The sequence below is a fragment of the Pleurodeles waltl genome, chromosome 4_2 (assembly GCF_031143425.1).
Source record: "Pleurodeles waltl isolate 20211129_DDA chromosome 4_2, aPleWal1.hap1.20221129, whole genome shotgun sequence".
Taxonomy (NCBI): domain Eukaryota; kingdom Metazoa; phylum Chordata; class Amphibia; order Caudata; family Salamandridae; genus Pleurodeles; species Pleurodeles waltl.
Genome location: NC_090443.1, coordinates 487,137,300 through 487,153,245, shown reverse-complemented (window position 1 = coordinate 487,153,245; position 15,946 = coordinate 487,137,300). Strand labels below are relative to the sequence as shown.

Sequence of the window (15,946 nt, the reverse complement as noted above, 5' to 3'; positions counted from 1 at the left end):
CCGGACAGATCCCCTGTATGGTATTCACTACCCAATGCAAGGCTGTTTACTGACAAGTGCTGGATTTGCATCTCAGTAGCTGAACAAGTTCTTGAAGTTACATTGTGCAAGACCCCTCCTGTGCTGCAGCTGTTTCCTCCTAGCCACTAATAGGTACCCCTGGCACAGCTCATAAAAGACTAACAGAGATAGTTTATTGTCTTTTGAGCGGGTTGGAAGTGGCGTGGGACTGAAATGCGGGGCAACTGGTTTCCTGCGGTGCATGTTGGGGCAGCAGGAGAGGAGCCAGGCTTGAGGGACAAACTGCAAAATGTAAGGCCGTTTGCCACCCTGCCTCGGTACCTTTGTCCTGTACCCAGTGACTGTGCCCTACTTTGCAGTATGTGCACTTTTTGCTGGTGTGGCTGTGCTCTTCCTTCGTGCTTGTGCTTTTCCACTGTTAGTGCCCCCCTCGGGTTGCCCTCCTCTGTCTTGCTGCCCTCGCCCTGCTCTGTCTTTTCTTTGCAACTTGCTGCCTATTCCTGGTCCTCGACCTGCTTCTGTTGACCTTCTTCCTGCATCGGCTGCCTGTTCCTTGCCCGCAGTGCCCTGTGCATTTCACCCTCTGCTCCTGTCGTGGCCCATACTTTCTTTCTCCATGCCCTACCCCCTGTGCCATGCAGTCTCTGCCAGTACCACACCATGCCTGCTATGAATTGCATACTTACTCGCACCACGTCCCAAAACGTGCAATATGCTCGCCTGCAGATCTCAAAGCTAATGGTATGTTTGAGGAAGAACAGTGTTGCAACCCTGGTGAAGAGAACGAGAATCTCTGCTTTGCTGCAGCAATATCCCTTTGTTGTTCTGCTGTTCCTCTTTCACGAGCTTGTTCCACAGGCTTTAATTTCGTACTTCCTAAGGACTGCATACAGCTGTTCAGAGGGCATGCTTCGAGGTGTCTTCTATTCCGTCTCTCTGCGGGCGGTGCTCCAACATCATAGCTTCTGTTGATTATCTTGTTTCTCTCGTCTTTTGGGTGTCTCAATGTTTAGGTCAGGCTTGACAGCGTTACTGTTACTTTACCGTATGTGATTAACACAAACATGTTTTTAGGAAGCATGGCTGAGAGAGATTTCTTCACCGAAAGCTGGTGTTCTTGAGTACACATTTTGATTGGCAAAAGCCGTGTGCTTCCAGTAAAAACAAGTGCATTTATTCATTTGTGCCTTATGTGAAAGGTTATTCTCAAAACAGCAAGGTTAAACTGGTAAGGATGACAAGCGATTGATCAAGGCTATAAGCCTGACTGGTTCATTTGGGAAGGCTATGTCAGCAGCCTTAGGACTGATCTGTTTATTATGAAAAGTAATGGTAAAGACAATAGGTCTGGCATTTATTGTGAAAAGCATGTTAACTCCTGTAGGTGTGAGTGGATTGTTATTGCAATGTGTTCCAGCTTGTATTTTATTATTGGGAATCTCTCAGATTACCACAATAGGCAACGGATTTGGTGTTGGTTACTTCCTCTAGCAAACCTTTGAGGGTTAAGATTTGCACTGTCTGAATCTTTGTTCCGCCTTTTTCGGAATAGTTGTATAATGCTTAGCCAATATCTTTATTGTGAAAAACCATGAAAAAAGGAAGTAGACCTGGCTTATTTATTTGAAAAAACATGTGCTAAAACCGGTCGGCTTTAAGGGTGGATTTTCAATACACTGTGTTAAAGCTTGTCGGCTTGTTTTTTGTTACATGCATTGTCACATATTACGATAAAAGACAAGATTTTTGTTGTTGGTTACCGACCATGAGAAACTCTTAGGCTAGAAGATTTGCACTTTGAGAATCCATGCTAGGATATTTAAGGAAGGGTTCTGTGTTGTTTTGCCAACTGTAGTTTTGTACATATTTGTACTGAGATAGGGGCTTTGACTTTGCCCAAATATTGATTCTCTTCAGTACAGACTTAGATTGGGGAGCTGTGTAGTTCTGCTGAAATAGTTTTTTGTGTGGTGTTTTTGCCTTGTGAGAAAGCTTATGCTCAATATATATAATTACTCTTTCAGAGCGCTAGTACATTGCTCATTGTCCTTTCATGAGAACCTAATGATTCCACATGAGCGTATAATTGTTGGATGGTAAAAATAAAGTTGCATCTTTGATTTAGGATGCAATTTTCTGGCAATTTTCTTGTTTGCACCTATATGCACCGAGTTGGTAGATATCTATGAAAATATGGCGATCTGCCACCAATGGGGGCAGAAATGGCCTAAAAGGATTTTCCCCCAGGGGAGCGACCCTTGCCTAAGGGGTCACTCCCCACGTCCCAAAAAAAAAACCAAACAAAAAAAAAAAACAATTATCACTGGTGCCTAGAGGTTTCTGACCCCAACCCTGGGGAAGAACGGCCTAATTACAATAGGCTGATCTGGCTCCAGAGGGGTCAGAAATAGCCTAAAACAAATTTGCGCCCCCCAGTGGAGCGACCCTTGCCTAAGGGGTCGCTCCCCTCACGGGAAAATGACCTAAAAAAATCCCTGGTGTCTAGTGGTTTCTGGCCCCCATGGGGGCAGATTGGCCTAATAAAAATAGGCCGATCTGCCCGCAAGGGGGGGCAGAAATGTCCTAAAGGTAATTTTGCCCCCAAGGGGGCAACCCTTGCCCAAGGGGTCACTCCCCACATCTAAAAAACATAAAAGAAAAAAAAAAAAAAATCCCTGGTGTCTGGCGGTTTCTGCCCCCCCCTCCCGGGGGCAGATCGGCCTAATTAGAAAAGGCCGATCTGCCCCAAGGGGGGCAGAAATGGCCGTAAAATAATTTGCCCATCTGGGAAGCGGCTGCTCCCCTTATGAGTAAAAACAAACTCCCTGGTGTCTAGTGGGCATTTCTGCTGCCCGATCACATTGTGATCGGGCAGCAGAAATGCTGAGAGAGACATCAAAGGAAAGGATAGGCCTTTCCTTTCCTTTGATGCTTGTCTCGCCCCCTCTACGTGATCGGAGGAGAAATGCTTTTGCATTTCTCCTCCGATCCGGGGGCAGCCTCTGTTGAGGTCAGCGCACGATTGAAGCATTTCTCCTCCGATCCGGGGGCAGCCTCTGTTGAGGTCAGCGCACGATTGTGCAATGACATCATCAGACGCCACGGGGGTCGGGGTGGGCGGGGGTGTAAGGGAAAGCGATTCTCCTTCCATCCCTGCCCAGGGGAGGGGTGCCAGGTCCTCGGGCCAATAGCAGGATGAGCTGGTCTCATCCCGAGACCAGCTCGCCCCAGGCCCCCGAGGGGTTAAACACCTATTGGCTTTAACAAATACTTTACACAATAGGCTTACTACCTTTGTCTTAACCTTTCTTAATAACCATATCGAACTTACGGCATCTGACATAAATTTGCTCAAAGAACCTATCAGGCATAAACCCCCTTATCATTGGCTTGTTGCCATTATCAGCTTAGGCCTACTGAATTCTGCATAAGCTCTTCAAGGCAACCCCCAGATATGCAGGAGGAAACCATCACCAAAAACATAGTGTTGTGCAGTCATCTGTAAGAATCCATGCAACACAAAACCTACTTACGGGCTTTAACGCATGCTATCACAATCCATCCCTTAAATATTTATTGACTTCAACATATGCTTTTTATAATAAATCAGCCTGCCCCATGGTATTTGTTGTATATTTTCATAATAAAAAGATTAGACATACGGCCTCCGACATAACTATTTCCAATGACCCAATCAAGTTGACACAGCTTTTATCAATGACTTGTTGCAATATAGCCTTATAGCTGCAGCTGAGGGCTAAACCAGTTGTTAAAGGACCTGATCCAGAGTGGCTTGGGCCTATAACAAGGGAGAGGGCCTTTAATGACCGGTATACACTGAGGCAAAAGGCCTATAATGCTATTAGAACATTCCACCCACAAAGGGTAGAATGCTTTGAATTTAAAAGTAAGAAACAGCAAGAAAAACATTGGAATGTTGGAGCAGATTATAATTGACAAAACAATATAAAGCCCTTCCTGAAATGGCATTACAAGGATTTTCAATGTGCAAAATCTTTTAGTGCAAGGTTCTCTCATAAGGGGTAGCTATCACCAAAACCCTGCCTGTTATGGTCACCTAAGAAGTTTCCTGTAACAAAATACCTGCCTAAACTTTAGCATACTGTAATGACAGTCCACCCTTAAACTTCTACTGGCTTTAAGATAGCCTTTCTAACAAATAAGTCAGTCCAACTACCTTTGTCGTAACATTAAATAATAAACAGATCAGGCCTATAACCTTGATCAGTGGCTTGTCACCAAAACAAACTAAAAACCTCACTTACACTCTGCCGATGTGTGGAAAACACAGTGAAAGTATGAGGAAAAAGTGTGTTCAGGTTTCGCACATTTTCCTCATTTAAACCATTTCGACACCAGCAGAGAAATGATGGTTAAATGTGCCCAAAACATACAGATTTCTAGAGTGTAAGGTGAGGAAAAATTGTGTTAAAATTGCTTTATTATTGCACTTTGAATTGTTCCCTCCAGTTCCAAAGGAATAGACACTATGGTGGGGAAGCACTTAAAATTCTGCCTGGGTCAAGGTGGCTCTTTTGAAGATGGTTATATAATTAAAGTATTAAAGTATTAAATGTGGGGAAAGCTGATTAGAGCATGACAAAGTGGTTAAAAATACTGGGTTAAGTTAATACTCTATTTTAATGTATTTTGTATTCAATTGTATGCACACGCTTGTGGATACAAATCACTATATTAGCTCTAATGTACCTAGGCAGCCTCTTATGTAATGTTATTTTGTGGACCATGATTTGTTGAGGACATCTATGCACGGCATAGCGTCTCTAAGCAATAATGTCCACTCTATGTTGGCTTACGACCACTGCAAGTAAATCCCACCTGTAGCGTGAGTGCATGCACCATTTTCTATCCAGAACAGTTACAACATAGCATTTAGCCCTACTTGATGTTCCGCATTTTAAATGTGAAGGGAAAGGTTTAACCAGCAAATATGATTAAAATCCCAAAAGCATCTATTCTATACCAGTACAGGGTTCAGCTCTGCCAATGCACCTCAATACTGAACTGGAAGGCTCTCTGTTATTCTGTGCCGGTGGCCAACATACAGAATTACAAAAGCACTTCGGTGCCAAGCAGCAACAACACTATTCTTGCACTGATACTGATATGCGTCTCAGATGCTCATGCACCTAAGTGTGGAGCAGGAGTAACTCCTGCCACAGCTGTAATGCTAAGCATAGCTTTGAAAAAGCACCCCAATAATGGGTTAAAACAATCACCAGTGTACTTGTGATGGCATCTAAAAAAAGCTCTGCCAAAGTACCTCAGTGTTCGACAACTCCTGCTGTTCCCATAGCTGAATTCACTAACAGCTCTGTCATCCACTGCAATAGGGGTCTTCAGCATCCACTTCTCTAATGCTGCCACTTTCACACATCTCTACTAAGACACCTCACTGTTGATCTGCAGGGCACAAAAAGCATAAAAGTTTGAAAAAAACAAACAAAAAACAAGGGCATGCCACTTGCATATTTCTCGTTAACAGCAGTGGCAAAAAGCCCACCAGAGACCAGGGATTTTTTTTTTTTTAAATAGAGGGTGGCCATACCCCTACCCCAAATAAATGGGCCAAAGTTGTTCTGCACACCGGTGGGCAAATTACCCCCGATCCACTCCCCCGGGGGGGGGCAGAAAGCCTACTAGATGCCAGGGAATAAAAAAAAAAAAACATTAGTGGGGTGGTGGCTACCAACCAGTAGGGGCATGATTATGCCCCCTTATCCCCCCCACCTCCCAGCTGAAGGGAGTAACAGTCTTTCAGCTCTCCCTTGCACACTAAAACATGTTATCCCACGGCAAGCAAGAGGACATTACATTATTTTGGGTTTTGGTTTTACATTTGGGCCATGAGAGCTTGTCTAACTCTCAAACTTGTCCCACTTGGAATGGAGAGGGCTGCACTTTTTGAACTTTGGGATGCTGCTGTGTAGAATAATCCACAAGTCCTAGCCACATCTGAAAATTAAACATCTGGTTGAGTCCAGGATGGTGTGCTTCACATGCACCCCGCACCATTTTCTTAACCACAATGCCCTGCAAACCTCCAACTTTGCTGGAAATCACACATTTTTCCCACATTTTTGTACTGGAACCTTACGGAATCTGCAGGATCCACAAAATTCCTACCACCCAGCATTGTCGCATCTATACCGATAAAAATTCTGCCCCTCTTGTCAGCCTAAAAATGTATTTTTTTCAAACTGCCCTTTTGGACCCGCTTTGGTTCCCCCTCAATTTTGACATGTTTTTGGTTCTTCCCTGTCACAGGCACTTGGCTTACTTACACAAGTGAGGTATCATTTTTACCGGGCGGTTGAGGGGAACATTGGGTGGTAGGAAATATGTCCCGGTGTGGTAATCCCACACAGAAATGTGAGAAAAATTAGATTTTTTTTTTTAGCTAAATTTGAGGTTTGCTGAGGATTCTGGGTAAGAAAACACTGAGGGATCTACGCAAGTCACACCTCCCTTGACTCTCTCGGGTGTCTAGTTTTCAGAAATGTTTGGATTTGGTAGGTTTCCCTATATGGCTGCTGAGCCCAGAACCAAAAACACAGGTGCCCCCTCATCCCCAAAAAACAAGTAGTTTTGTATTTGATAATTGTGATGTGTCCACATAGTGCTTTGGGGCATTTCCTTTCTTCAGCAGTAGGCCTACCCACACAACTGAGGTACCATTTTTATCGGGAGACTTGGGGGAACACTGGGTGGAAATTTGTGGCTCCTCTCATTTCTCTCAGTAACTGGAAGGAGGCACAAAGCACAAAATACTTTTAAAATGGGGTATGTCCCAGTAAAATACCAAAATTGTGTTGAAAAATGTGTTTTTCTGATTAAAGTCTGCCTGTTCCTGAAAGCTGGTAAGATGGTGATTATAGCACAGTAAACCCTTTGTTGATGACTTTCAGGGAAAAAAACCTTCAGGGAAAAAAAAACAAGCCTTCTTCTGCAGCCCTTTATTTCTCTTTTTTTTTTTTTTTTAAATGAAAAATTTGCTGTATTTTGGCTAATTTCTTGGTGTCCTCCAGGTGAACCCACAAACTCTAGGTACCTCTATAATCCCTAGGATGTTGGAAAAAAGGATGCAAATTAAGCGTGGGTAGCTTATATGGAAAAAAAGTTATGAGGGCCCAAGCGCGAAGTCCCCCACATAGCCAAAAAATGCCTGCCACCTGAGGGGGAAAAGGCCTGGCAGCCAAGGGGTTAAGGGTCATTGCACTGTGTTAATGGCTGTAGATACTTATTTTGTTACATGGAATCTCACAGATTACAGTTGCAGGCAAGGATTCTGTGTTGGGTATCCCTCTGACAAACACTTGGAGTTGGAGATTTGAAAATCCTTGTTAATCCCTTTTTAGAGAGACTGTATGTTGTTTTACAAACTGTAACTGTGCTTCTATTTTTATTCGTATAACTATATGCCTGATGGTTGCCAATGTATGTGTAATACTGGAGGCCTACTTCAAGTGGACACCAAATGTTCCTACATGTGACTCGGGCTATATGATATGTTTTAAATGGCAACATTTGAAAAAAAAAACAATATTCAAACTCAACAATCAGATTGAAAAAACTGTGACAATCTGTGATGACTTCCTCAAATATTGACACATGGTCCAGATGTACATAAGCAGTGTTCTAGGCAATACTTTGTAATAACAGTAATAACATCATTTAGAAAGAGGAGTAGGGGATGTGGGTCCTGGGATATTTAGAGCTAAATATCCATTATCATACTTCTGTTCATAAAGATGCTCATGGTTTCTTGGTCTGCTTCTTTATCAAACTTTGTTAATAATATGTAATGGGGTCACTGTGGCCCTCTCTCACTGTACAATAAAGAGATAGCATGGAAAGTTAGGTTTGACTTACATTCTGTGAAATGTATTTGTTCAACCAATAGGCATTTAGGGATTGATTGTTACACTTTGTTGAAAACTGCAGATTGATATTTTGCTACGTGGAATTCTCAGAGATTAATGTAGTAAAAAGAGTTTTAATGTTTGTTACAATATTGCACAAACCTTTGGGGTAGAAGATTTGCACAGAGGTGATGATTGTTAAGAGAGATTCTTAAGAGGGATTGTATATTGTTTAGTCAACTGTAATTTTATACTCATTTGTAATGTTGCTGTCTGTTAGCCTATCTACCTTGTGAGACAGTTTATCGTCGATATTAGGCTTGGTTTGGTGATGGTGACAAGCTAATGATAAAGTTTACTGATGTGATTGGTCCATTTGAACAATTTATGTCAGATGCCATTGAAGGGATATTGTTTATTATTAAATGTTATGACAAAGACAGTAGGCTTGGCACATTTATTGTGAAAAGCATATGTTAAAACCAATAATTATGGGTGGATTGTCACAACACCGTGTTAGTGTCTGTGTTGTTATATGGAATGTCAGAGGCTGCTGTTGTAGGCAAGGCTTTTGGTGTTGGCTCTTCCTGAGACAAACCCTGGGTGTAGATGATTTGCGCTGTGATACTCCTTGATAGACCCTCTTGGAGCAGCTTGGCAGGTGTAGTTGCCTTCCAGGCCCTTGCAATAAAAGAAAACATTAAAAAAAACTCTACATACATAAAGGGTCTTTGGGTCAGCCCTCATCTGTTTGAGTGTCATTTATATTCTCCTTCTCCCCATGACAGCATAGTGTGAGGGCCAATGAGTTAACTCATGTATGCCATTTACTATATTGTGCTGTGAGTAACAGCATTTTGCCAGATCACATGTGTACATCTGCCTGCAAAATGAGTGTGCTTCAGTGTTTGGACTGATGGCTCGTATTTTTGTTTTCATTTTTTTTCCCTTTTATAGGTCTCCCTTTATTTATTTATTTCTCCTGCTGCTCTGTGCTTGCCGCTCATTTCCTCTAAAGTGTGCTGCATCCCATGTGACCACTATTTGTAAACTAGGCAACCATCTTGGAATGTTTTGTCCATGGTGTACCATTGTTTTATTCTTCAAAGGTAGCCAACGTATTTAAAAAGCATTATGTTGGTCACCTAAGATCAGTAATCAGTGGTACACTACACAGTTTATCATTTGAAGATGGCCACCCACTGCAGTTTACTTAGCAGCATCTTAGAATAGTATTGTGCATAGTGTATCATTGTTTTTGCACCTTCAAAATGGCCAACGTGTTACTTTTAAATGTGACGACTATGTTGGGACTTTAAAAGAACAGTACACTATGTGCTATATCATTGCACTACGATCTCCTGCTGCATTTTAATTTTATTTTTGTATTGCAAGCATATTCTTGCCAAGTTTAATTGGTGACGTTTTCCTTTTTCCACTTTTATTCTTGTAATGCATGATGACTTTAATAGTGACCAAACTAATAAGTGACTGAAGAGACACTTTCAGTAATAAATCAGATCTACTGGTATTGCTGTTACATGTTTCATTTTGTCTTTTTTTAAAAGAGTTTGCAGAAGCTCCCAAGGCAGTGCTACTGGTCTGCACACGTTTTGTTTATTTCATCTCCAGCGCATTGCAACCTGCATGGCCACAACTTCTGAAATGGTGGACATTTTGAAATAGTAATATTCCCAGAGCATGGCTGTTTCAACATTGAAAGATGACTACCACATTTAGAAGCAACATGTTGGTCATCTTGGAACGGTCTGCAAAGTGCAGGTGCCGACCAGTTTCATTTTTCTTCTTTTCACTTTTTAATATTTTGTCCATATACTTGTTATGTTTGTGTGTATATTTGCAGATGGTTAGTGGGTAAATGTACATATGGGTCAATGGATGTGTGAGTGCAAGGATCAGTGGCAGTGTGTGTGTGTATGATGATTTATTTAGTGCCTTCTCCCATCACTGACTGAAGGGGCGTTCAGGTATAAGACTTACCGCCATTGCCGGTGCTTGCTTTCTCAGGCTGAGGGTGTTATGTCTCCCAATTTTGGGGGGAGAGTGTACATCTCATCTACTTGTGAATGAATTAATGAAATAACATTTCTAAAGGACTACAGCTGCCCTACAAGTGGCCCTGCCAACTGTCAAAGGAAAAGGAAAGGCTCAATTCTACTGATAAGCGTTTTTGAAAATTAATCTTTTTCCTGAAGGCATTCTGATTTGAAGACCAGAGGCTTCCATTAGGCATAGCATCTTTTAGTGCCACACCTGCAGCACCTTTAAAGAACCACAACTTGAATCTAGAACTAGAACTCCAAGCCCATAAGTAATCCCTACACTGAACACTCTTCCTCTTTTAAATGCTGCTTCTGTGGAGAAAAATATTCATAGCTGATAAATTAAGATTTTATTTGGATTACTAGGGTTGTAGTTTATTTATTACGAATAATTGATTTATAAACACTTCTCATTTTTAGAAGTGTATGTTTATGTGGTTATATTTGAATTGTTAATCTGTACAAACATTGTTATGTTGTGAATCTTATTAATATGTGGCTACGGTAACATGTAATTTTTTTATAGTATAATATCCCAAGCAAAAGATTTTTTCATAAGCTTGTGTAGTTTTTTAAACCAACCAGTTCGGGTGTCCTGTTTATTTTGCATTCAGGAGACACGTGTTGAAATTCTGAGCTTCTGTAATGATCTTAGTTGAATGCCAGTGGGTTGAAGTAGCTCTCGTGGCAAAGCAGCCGACACTTCTGCCTGGTTTCAAGCTTGTGCTTCTCTTTAGTAGCCGAAGAGCATTCAGCTTGTGCCGGTGAGAAATACCGCTCATGTCTGTTTACTGTTCTGCTATGCAGTTGAGCCACATTTGAAAAGTGACCTGGAAGGCTGAGTGTTCATTTTGCTCGTGCGTCTCCTGGGAGATGCTGAGCTGTGATTGGCCATATTATAAAGTGAGATTTGGCGCCCATTTTACTTTGGGGATGAATACATTGAATGCTAACGGAATTATGTGAGCGATTAATTTCGAGTAATGGTCTGTTTTTACGATCAGTTCACAAAGTGGTCAGCAGGTTTATCCGAGGGGTTACAAACTTTTGTTGAAAAATTTAGAATTTTGTAGTGATTATTAGGAGTGAGATGGGGAATCTAGAGAGTTTTTGATAGTTAGGGAGTAGTTATTCGAACATATTTATAGTATATATATTCAATACTAATAGAGTAGGTTTAAGTTTTTATGGAGGCTGAACAGAGTTGAAGTTCAGATTTTTGTGGAACTAAATTAAATGAGGAAATAATAAAAAAAATAATACATGAGATGAGAGAACAGGTAAATGAGATAACAGAATATTATGAACGAGAGAAAGGCTATCTAATCTTGTGAGAAGTATTTCTCCGTTTCAAAGGAAGATGAGGAAAGAGAAAAATGTGGGGCAAATTTGAAAAAAGCAAACTTGTAGAAAAATCTACTATACCAAAGTAAAGAAAGGATGGATTGAACTCCATCAAAAGGAAAGGTGTCCTTATCGGCATGCGGAGGAGAGGTGTCCTTAGCGACACCCCAGGGAAAAGTGTTTCAAGTAACACAGAAATTGATGAATTTGATAGTGATGAAATACGGCTGGAGTTGCCAGCAGATAATTATGGTAACTATTATGATGAGTATGTATTCCATATAAAACAGGATGAGGATTTTCAAGAGAAATTTGTGGATATAGAGAATTCAGGAAAACTAGAGTTACTGAAAAATCAGTTGGGTGAAGAAATGTTTTCACCCTATGAACTACGGCATCCACATAGTGGAGAGCTGTGGCCTATAAAACATGTCAGTATGTTCATGAAAGAATGATTAAGGAAATCATTAGATAAGGAAGTCAAAAGAGTTCTTAAAGCTGAGTGTTCCAGACCAGTTATTGATGAAAAGGTGTGTACAACCCCAAAACTGGATCCAGAAATGACACGTTTACTGTTCAGACTGGGCAGAAATCCATGAACAGGGCTAGAACGCTCGCTGAAACAGTGCGCATGAGTTCTTAGATGTTCTAGGACCAATAGTAAAATTTTTAGATATGGTGGAGGAAGCTCATATTAATAATAATGAAGTGGATCTTGAGTTACTCCGGGGATAGAGTCAAAGAGGGATTGTGCTTTTAGGTAATGCCAGTGCAGGATAGCTGGCGGAAAGAAGGAAAGCCATATTAATGTAATACTAATGAAAATAAGCCCAAATTTAGGGGATATGGTAGAGAAATAAATGAGTGAGTGTACAAGTGAAAGGATTATTATTTGGACAATGCTTTGGGAACATTTTAGAGAAGTATGTTTCTACTTTTACTGCCTTAGACAAAGCACAAGTATATATGAGGAAAGTTTTGGGAAGTTTTGTTTTAGGAGGGGCCAGTAGACGGGGACCATCGACACAGAGGCCCCAATACAATAGTCAGTTCAAAGGGTATGGTAGAGGATATCAGACCACTACAAGTTTTTATCTGAGTAGAGGTAGAAGAGGACATCCACAAAGAGAATGGCTATCGAGACGAGGTCAGAATTTCCAAGGAAATCAAGGTGAGTTAAGTGACAAATTCCAGTTCTTCCCAGGGAAGTTTAGGACGAAGTTTGAAGTATTTTGTGAAAGATTGGGAACAAATAACAAAAGATGCACAAGTTTTCAAAACATTACAAGGATTTCAAATACAGTTGTTAGAGGAGCCCCAACAAGTGAGAGAAAAAAGAGAGTTGAGTTTAACAGAGGAACAAAAAAGTGTGGTAGATTTAAAGACAGAGACAATGTTACAAAAAATGTGATAAACGAGGTAGAAGAGGAAAACAAGGTGTTTATAAGCACTCTTTTCTTGGGGGGAGAAAAAAAGACAAGGCATGGAGACCAGCTATGAAACTGTTGGAAATAAACAGGTTTTTGGTTGACAGACATTCCAAAATGGAAGGGATCCATTGTTTGAGGGACATGTTACTAGGAATGACTGGATGGTGAAGTTAGATCTAAAGGATGCTTAGTTCACAATTCCAAACAAGGGAAAGAGTCAAAGATACTTACAATTCAGATTGGGGAAGATAATTTATCAGTTTCAGTGCCCTCCTTTCAGATTATCTTCTGCCCGTGGTGCTTCACAAAAGTGATGAGGGTAGTGATGGCACACCTTAGAGCGAGGGGTGTGAGATTGATTGTTTATTTTGATGACATACTGCTGATGTCACAGCAGTTAGAGCATTTGAAGGAGTTGGAAATGGTGAAGACTTTACTGGAGAATTCTTTTTTTTAAACAAGGGCAAGTCAATATTCCTTCCTACACAAAGCATAGATTTTTTAGGATTCCAAATGGATACCATGCAGGTAACGTTACAACTTCCACAAAGAAAGATAAATATGATACAAAAGGAGATTTGGCATGTGCTAAGAAACCACAATTTATCTCTGTGAGATTTAGCTTGTTTGGTAAGATTGTCATCTTCAATTCAGGCAATATTTCCAGGCCTGTTACATTACTGTGCTTTACAGAGAATAAAGAGGGATGCATTGAGGAAAGGACTGTGGTATGGACACAGAGTTTGTCTGAACCAGGAATCGAGAGTGCAGTTAGAATGGTGGTTACAAAATAAGGAGGCACAGAATGGACTTGTAATATTTAGATGTGTACCAAAATTTGTTTTGGAGAAAGGTGCCAGTTTGACAGGCTGGGGAGCACAGCGAGGAACGAAAGCGATATAAGGGCGTTGGAGAGGAGCGACTGAATAATATAAACTGTCTAGAATTAACAGGTAGAATACATGCTTTAAAAAGTTTCAAGGAAGTATTGAAAGGGCAGTCAGTTCTGATGTGGATGGATAATGTGTCAACTACAGCTTATATCAATCATTTAGGGGTGAGCAGATCAAAAACATTTACAGAATCGGCGAAAGAGCTTTAATATTTTTGTATGGTACACAGAATTATAGTGAAAGCAGAATACTTACCAGGGCAAATGAATTTGACAGCTGATTGGGATTTGAGGAATATGAGGGATTACAGGGATTGGAAGGTGAATCTGTGTTATTTTAGGACGATAGACAAATTGTGTGGTCATTTGAAGGTGGACCTATTTGCAAGCAGAATGACTTTTCAGCTAAAGAATTACTTCAGTTGGATTCCAGATCCTGGGGCGAGTGCAGTGAATGTTTTTCAGCAGACTGGAAAAGGAAGGATGCTTATGTCTTTCCTCTGTTCGCAATGATACAGAGAGTTCTACTTAAAGTGAGAATGGAGAAGTGTCAGATTGTGTTGGTGACACCATTTTGGGTATGCCAGGTATGGTTTCCAGCAGTAATGGAGTTAGTGTGTGCAATTCCTTTTTTAATTCCAGCATCAGAGGGCCTACTAATGAATGAGGAAGGAAAAGAACATAATTTGGTAGAGAGTAAGGTATTGAACCGTTTTGCTTTTAAGGTGTCCGGTGATCTGAATGTTTCCAGGGACTTTCTAACATAGCTGTTGAGCTGCTCGAGGTATCTTGCTCATCGGGAACTAGGAGAAGATAAAAGGGGGTGAGGAGAGTATGGGTTAGTTGGTGCATGGAGAGACATTTGGATTCCATGTAGGCGCTTGTAGTTGAGGTAATAATTTATTTTAGTAGAACAGTGTATGAAAGCCTAAGTTATAGGACTCTAAATTCTTACAGATCTGCAATATCTGTAGGACACATTTGTGTGGATGGACAATCTGTGTGAAGGAATTCTATTGTATGAAGAGTTTTAAAATGTATGATATTAAGAAGACCACCTAAAACTTGATATGAGAGTTTGTGGGATTTAAATTTAATTCTGACTTTTTTTATCATGGCCCATGAATAGATATTTGGATTTTAAAAACTATCTATTAAATTAGCCACTTTATTATGTTTAATTTCATGTAGAAGGGTATCTGACATGAAACCATTAGAGGTACGTAGTAGGGTATATAGACCAGATGGAGCTTATTTCCAGATTTGGAAAAGAACAAAAACAGTGTCAGTCTAATTTTTACCCGAATTTTCCAGATTGTAGGAAATTGTGTGTGATTGTTTGAAAGAATATAAGACCAGAGTAATGGAATTCAGACAGGATGGTGAGTATCCATTTGCAAACTCTTATGTAAAACCTTACAGAGAAATAAGCAATGCTGGGATTGCAAGATGGGTAAAATCAGCAGTGGAGCAATCAGGTATAGATGTGACACAATTTAAACCACATTCAGTAACAGGTGCTATGGCAAGTAAAGCCTATTGGTCTGGGAGCACACTGGAGGAGATTCTGAAAGATGCTGACTGGTCTAATGCTGACACTTTTGCAAAGCATTACTTTAGAACAGTAAAACAGTTGGCTAAGGAGGTGATGAAAAGATTTCAACATGCATAATGGTAGCCTCCAGTCTTGAAATGAAATGGCAATTCTCCAAATTACATGAACAGACAATCAAGATTTCATTAAACACATGGAGGCTAACATTATTCCACCCTCCTCTTCCCGATGGAAAAATAATAATAATGATGATAATAATAATAATAATAAAGTACCAATGGTTGTAAATATATGTTTTAGGAATACTTTAGATGACGTATGTATGCATTTATGGTTACAGGAAAAATTTATATATTTATTTTTACATGAGTTTTGTAAATATCTTGGATATTATTGATGTGGTTTATTGTTCTTTTAGAGACACAATGGAAAGGATGGAGAATGGAAGAATTCGGATATCTTTCCAGACAGAAGAAGAGGCTGAATTCAGGAAAGGAAGTTTGCGGCATTTGTGGCATTTAAAAGAGGAAGAGTGTTCCATGGAGGGATTATTTATGGACTTGGAGTTTTAGTTGCAGATTTATGTTGTGTTTTTTTTAAAGGTGCCGCAGGAGTGCCATTAAAAGATGTTATGCATAATGTTAGCATCTATGTCGTTCATGAAATCTTTATTCTCTGCTCATGTAATTTAGAGAATCACTATTCTCAATGGGAGGGTGTTCAGGTGTTTGTCTGAT

At 40.4% G+C, this 15,946-nt stretch overlaps 1 protein-coding gene across 4 annotated transcripts in view; it reads left to right on the top strand.

Moving 5' to 3' along the window:
- TMEM205 (transmembrane protein 205) overlaps window positions 1-15,946 on the top strand; it is an 83,318-nt gene extending 67,372 nt beyond the window's left edge. For 2 of the 4 annotated variants that reach the window (XM_069231871.1, XM_069231872.1), the window contains one exon: window positions 15,628-15,946. In XM_069231871.1, the coding sequence (XP_069087972.1) occupies window positions 15,628-15,781 (154 nt within the window). In that variant the 3' untranslated portion in view covers window positions 15,782-15,946. The remainder of the gene's footprint in view (window positions 1-15,627) is intronic. The other 2 variants (XM_069231869.1, XM_069231870.1) reach the window with 1 other exon arrangement.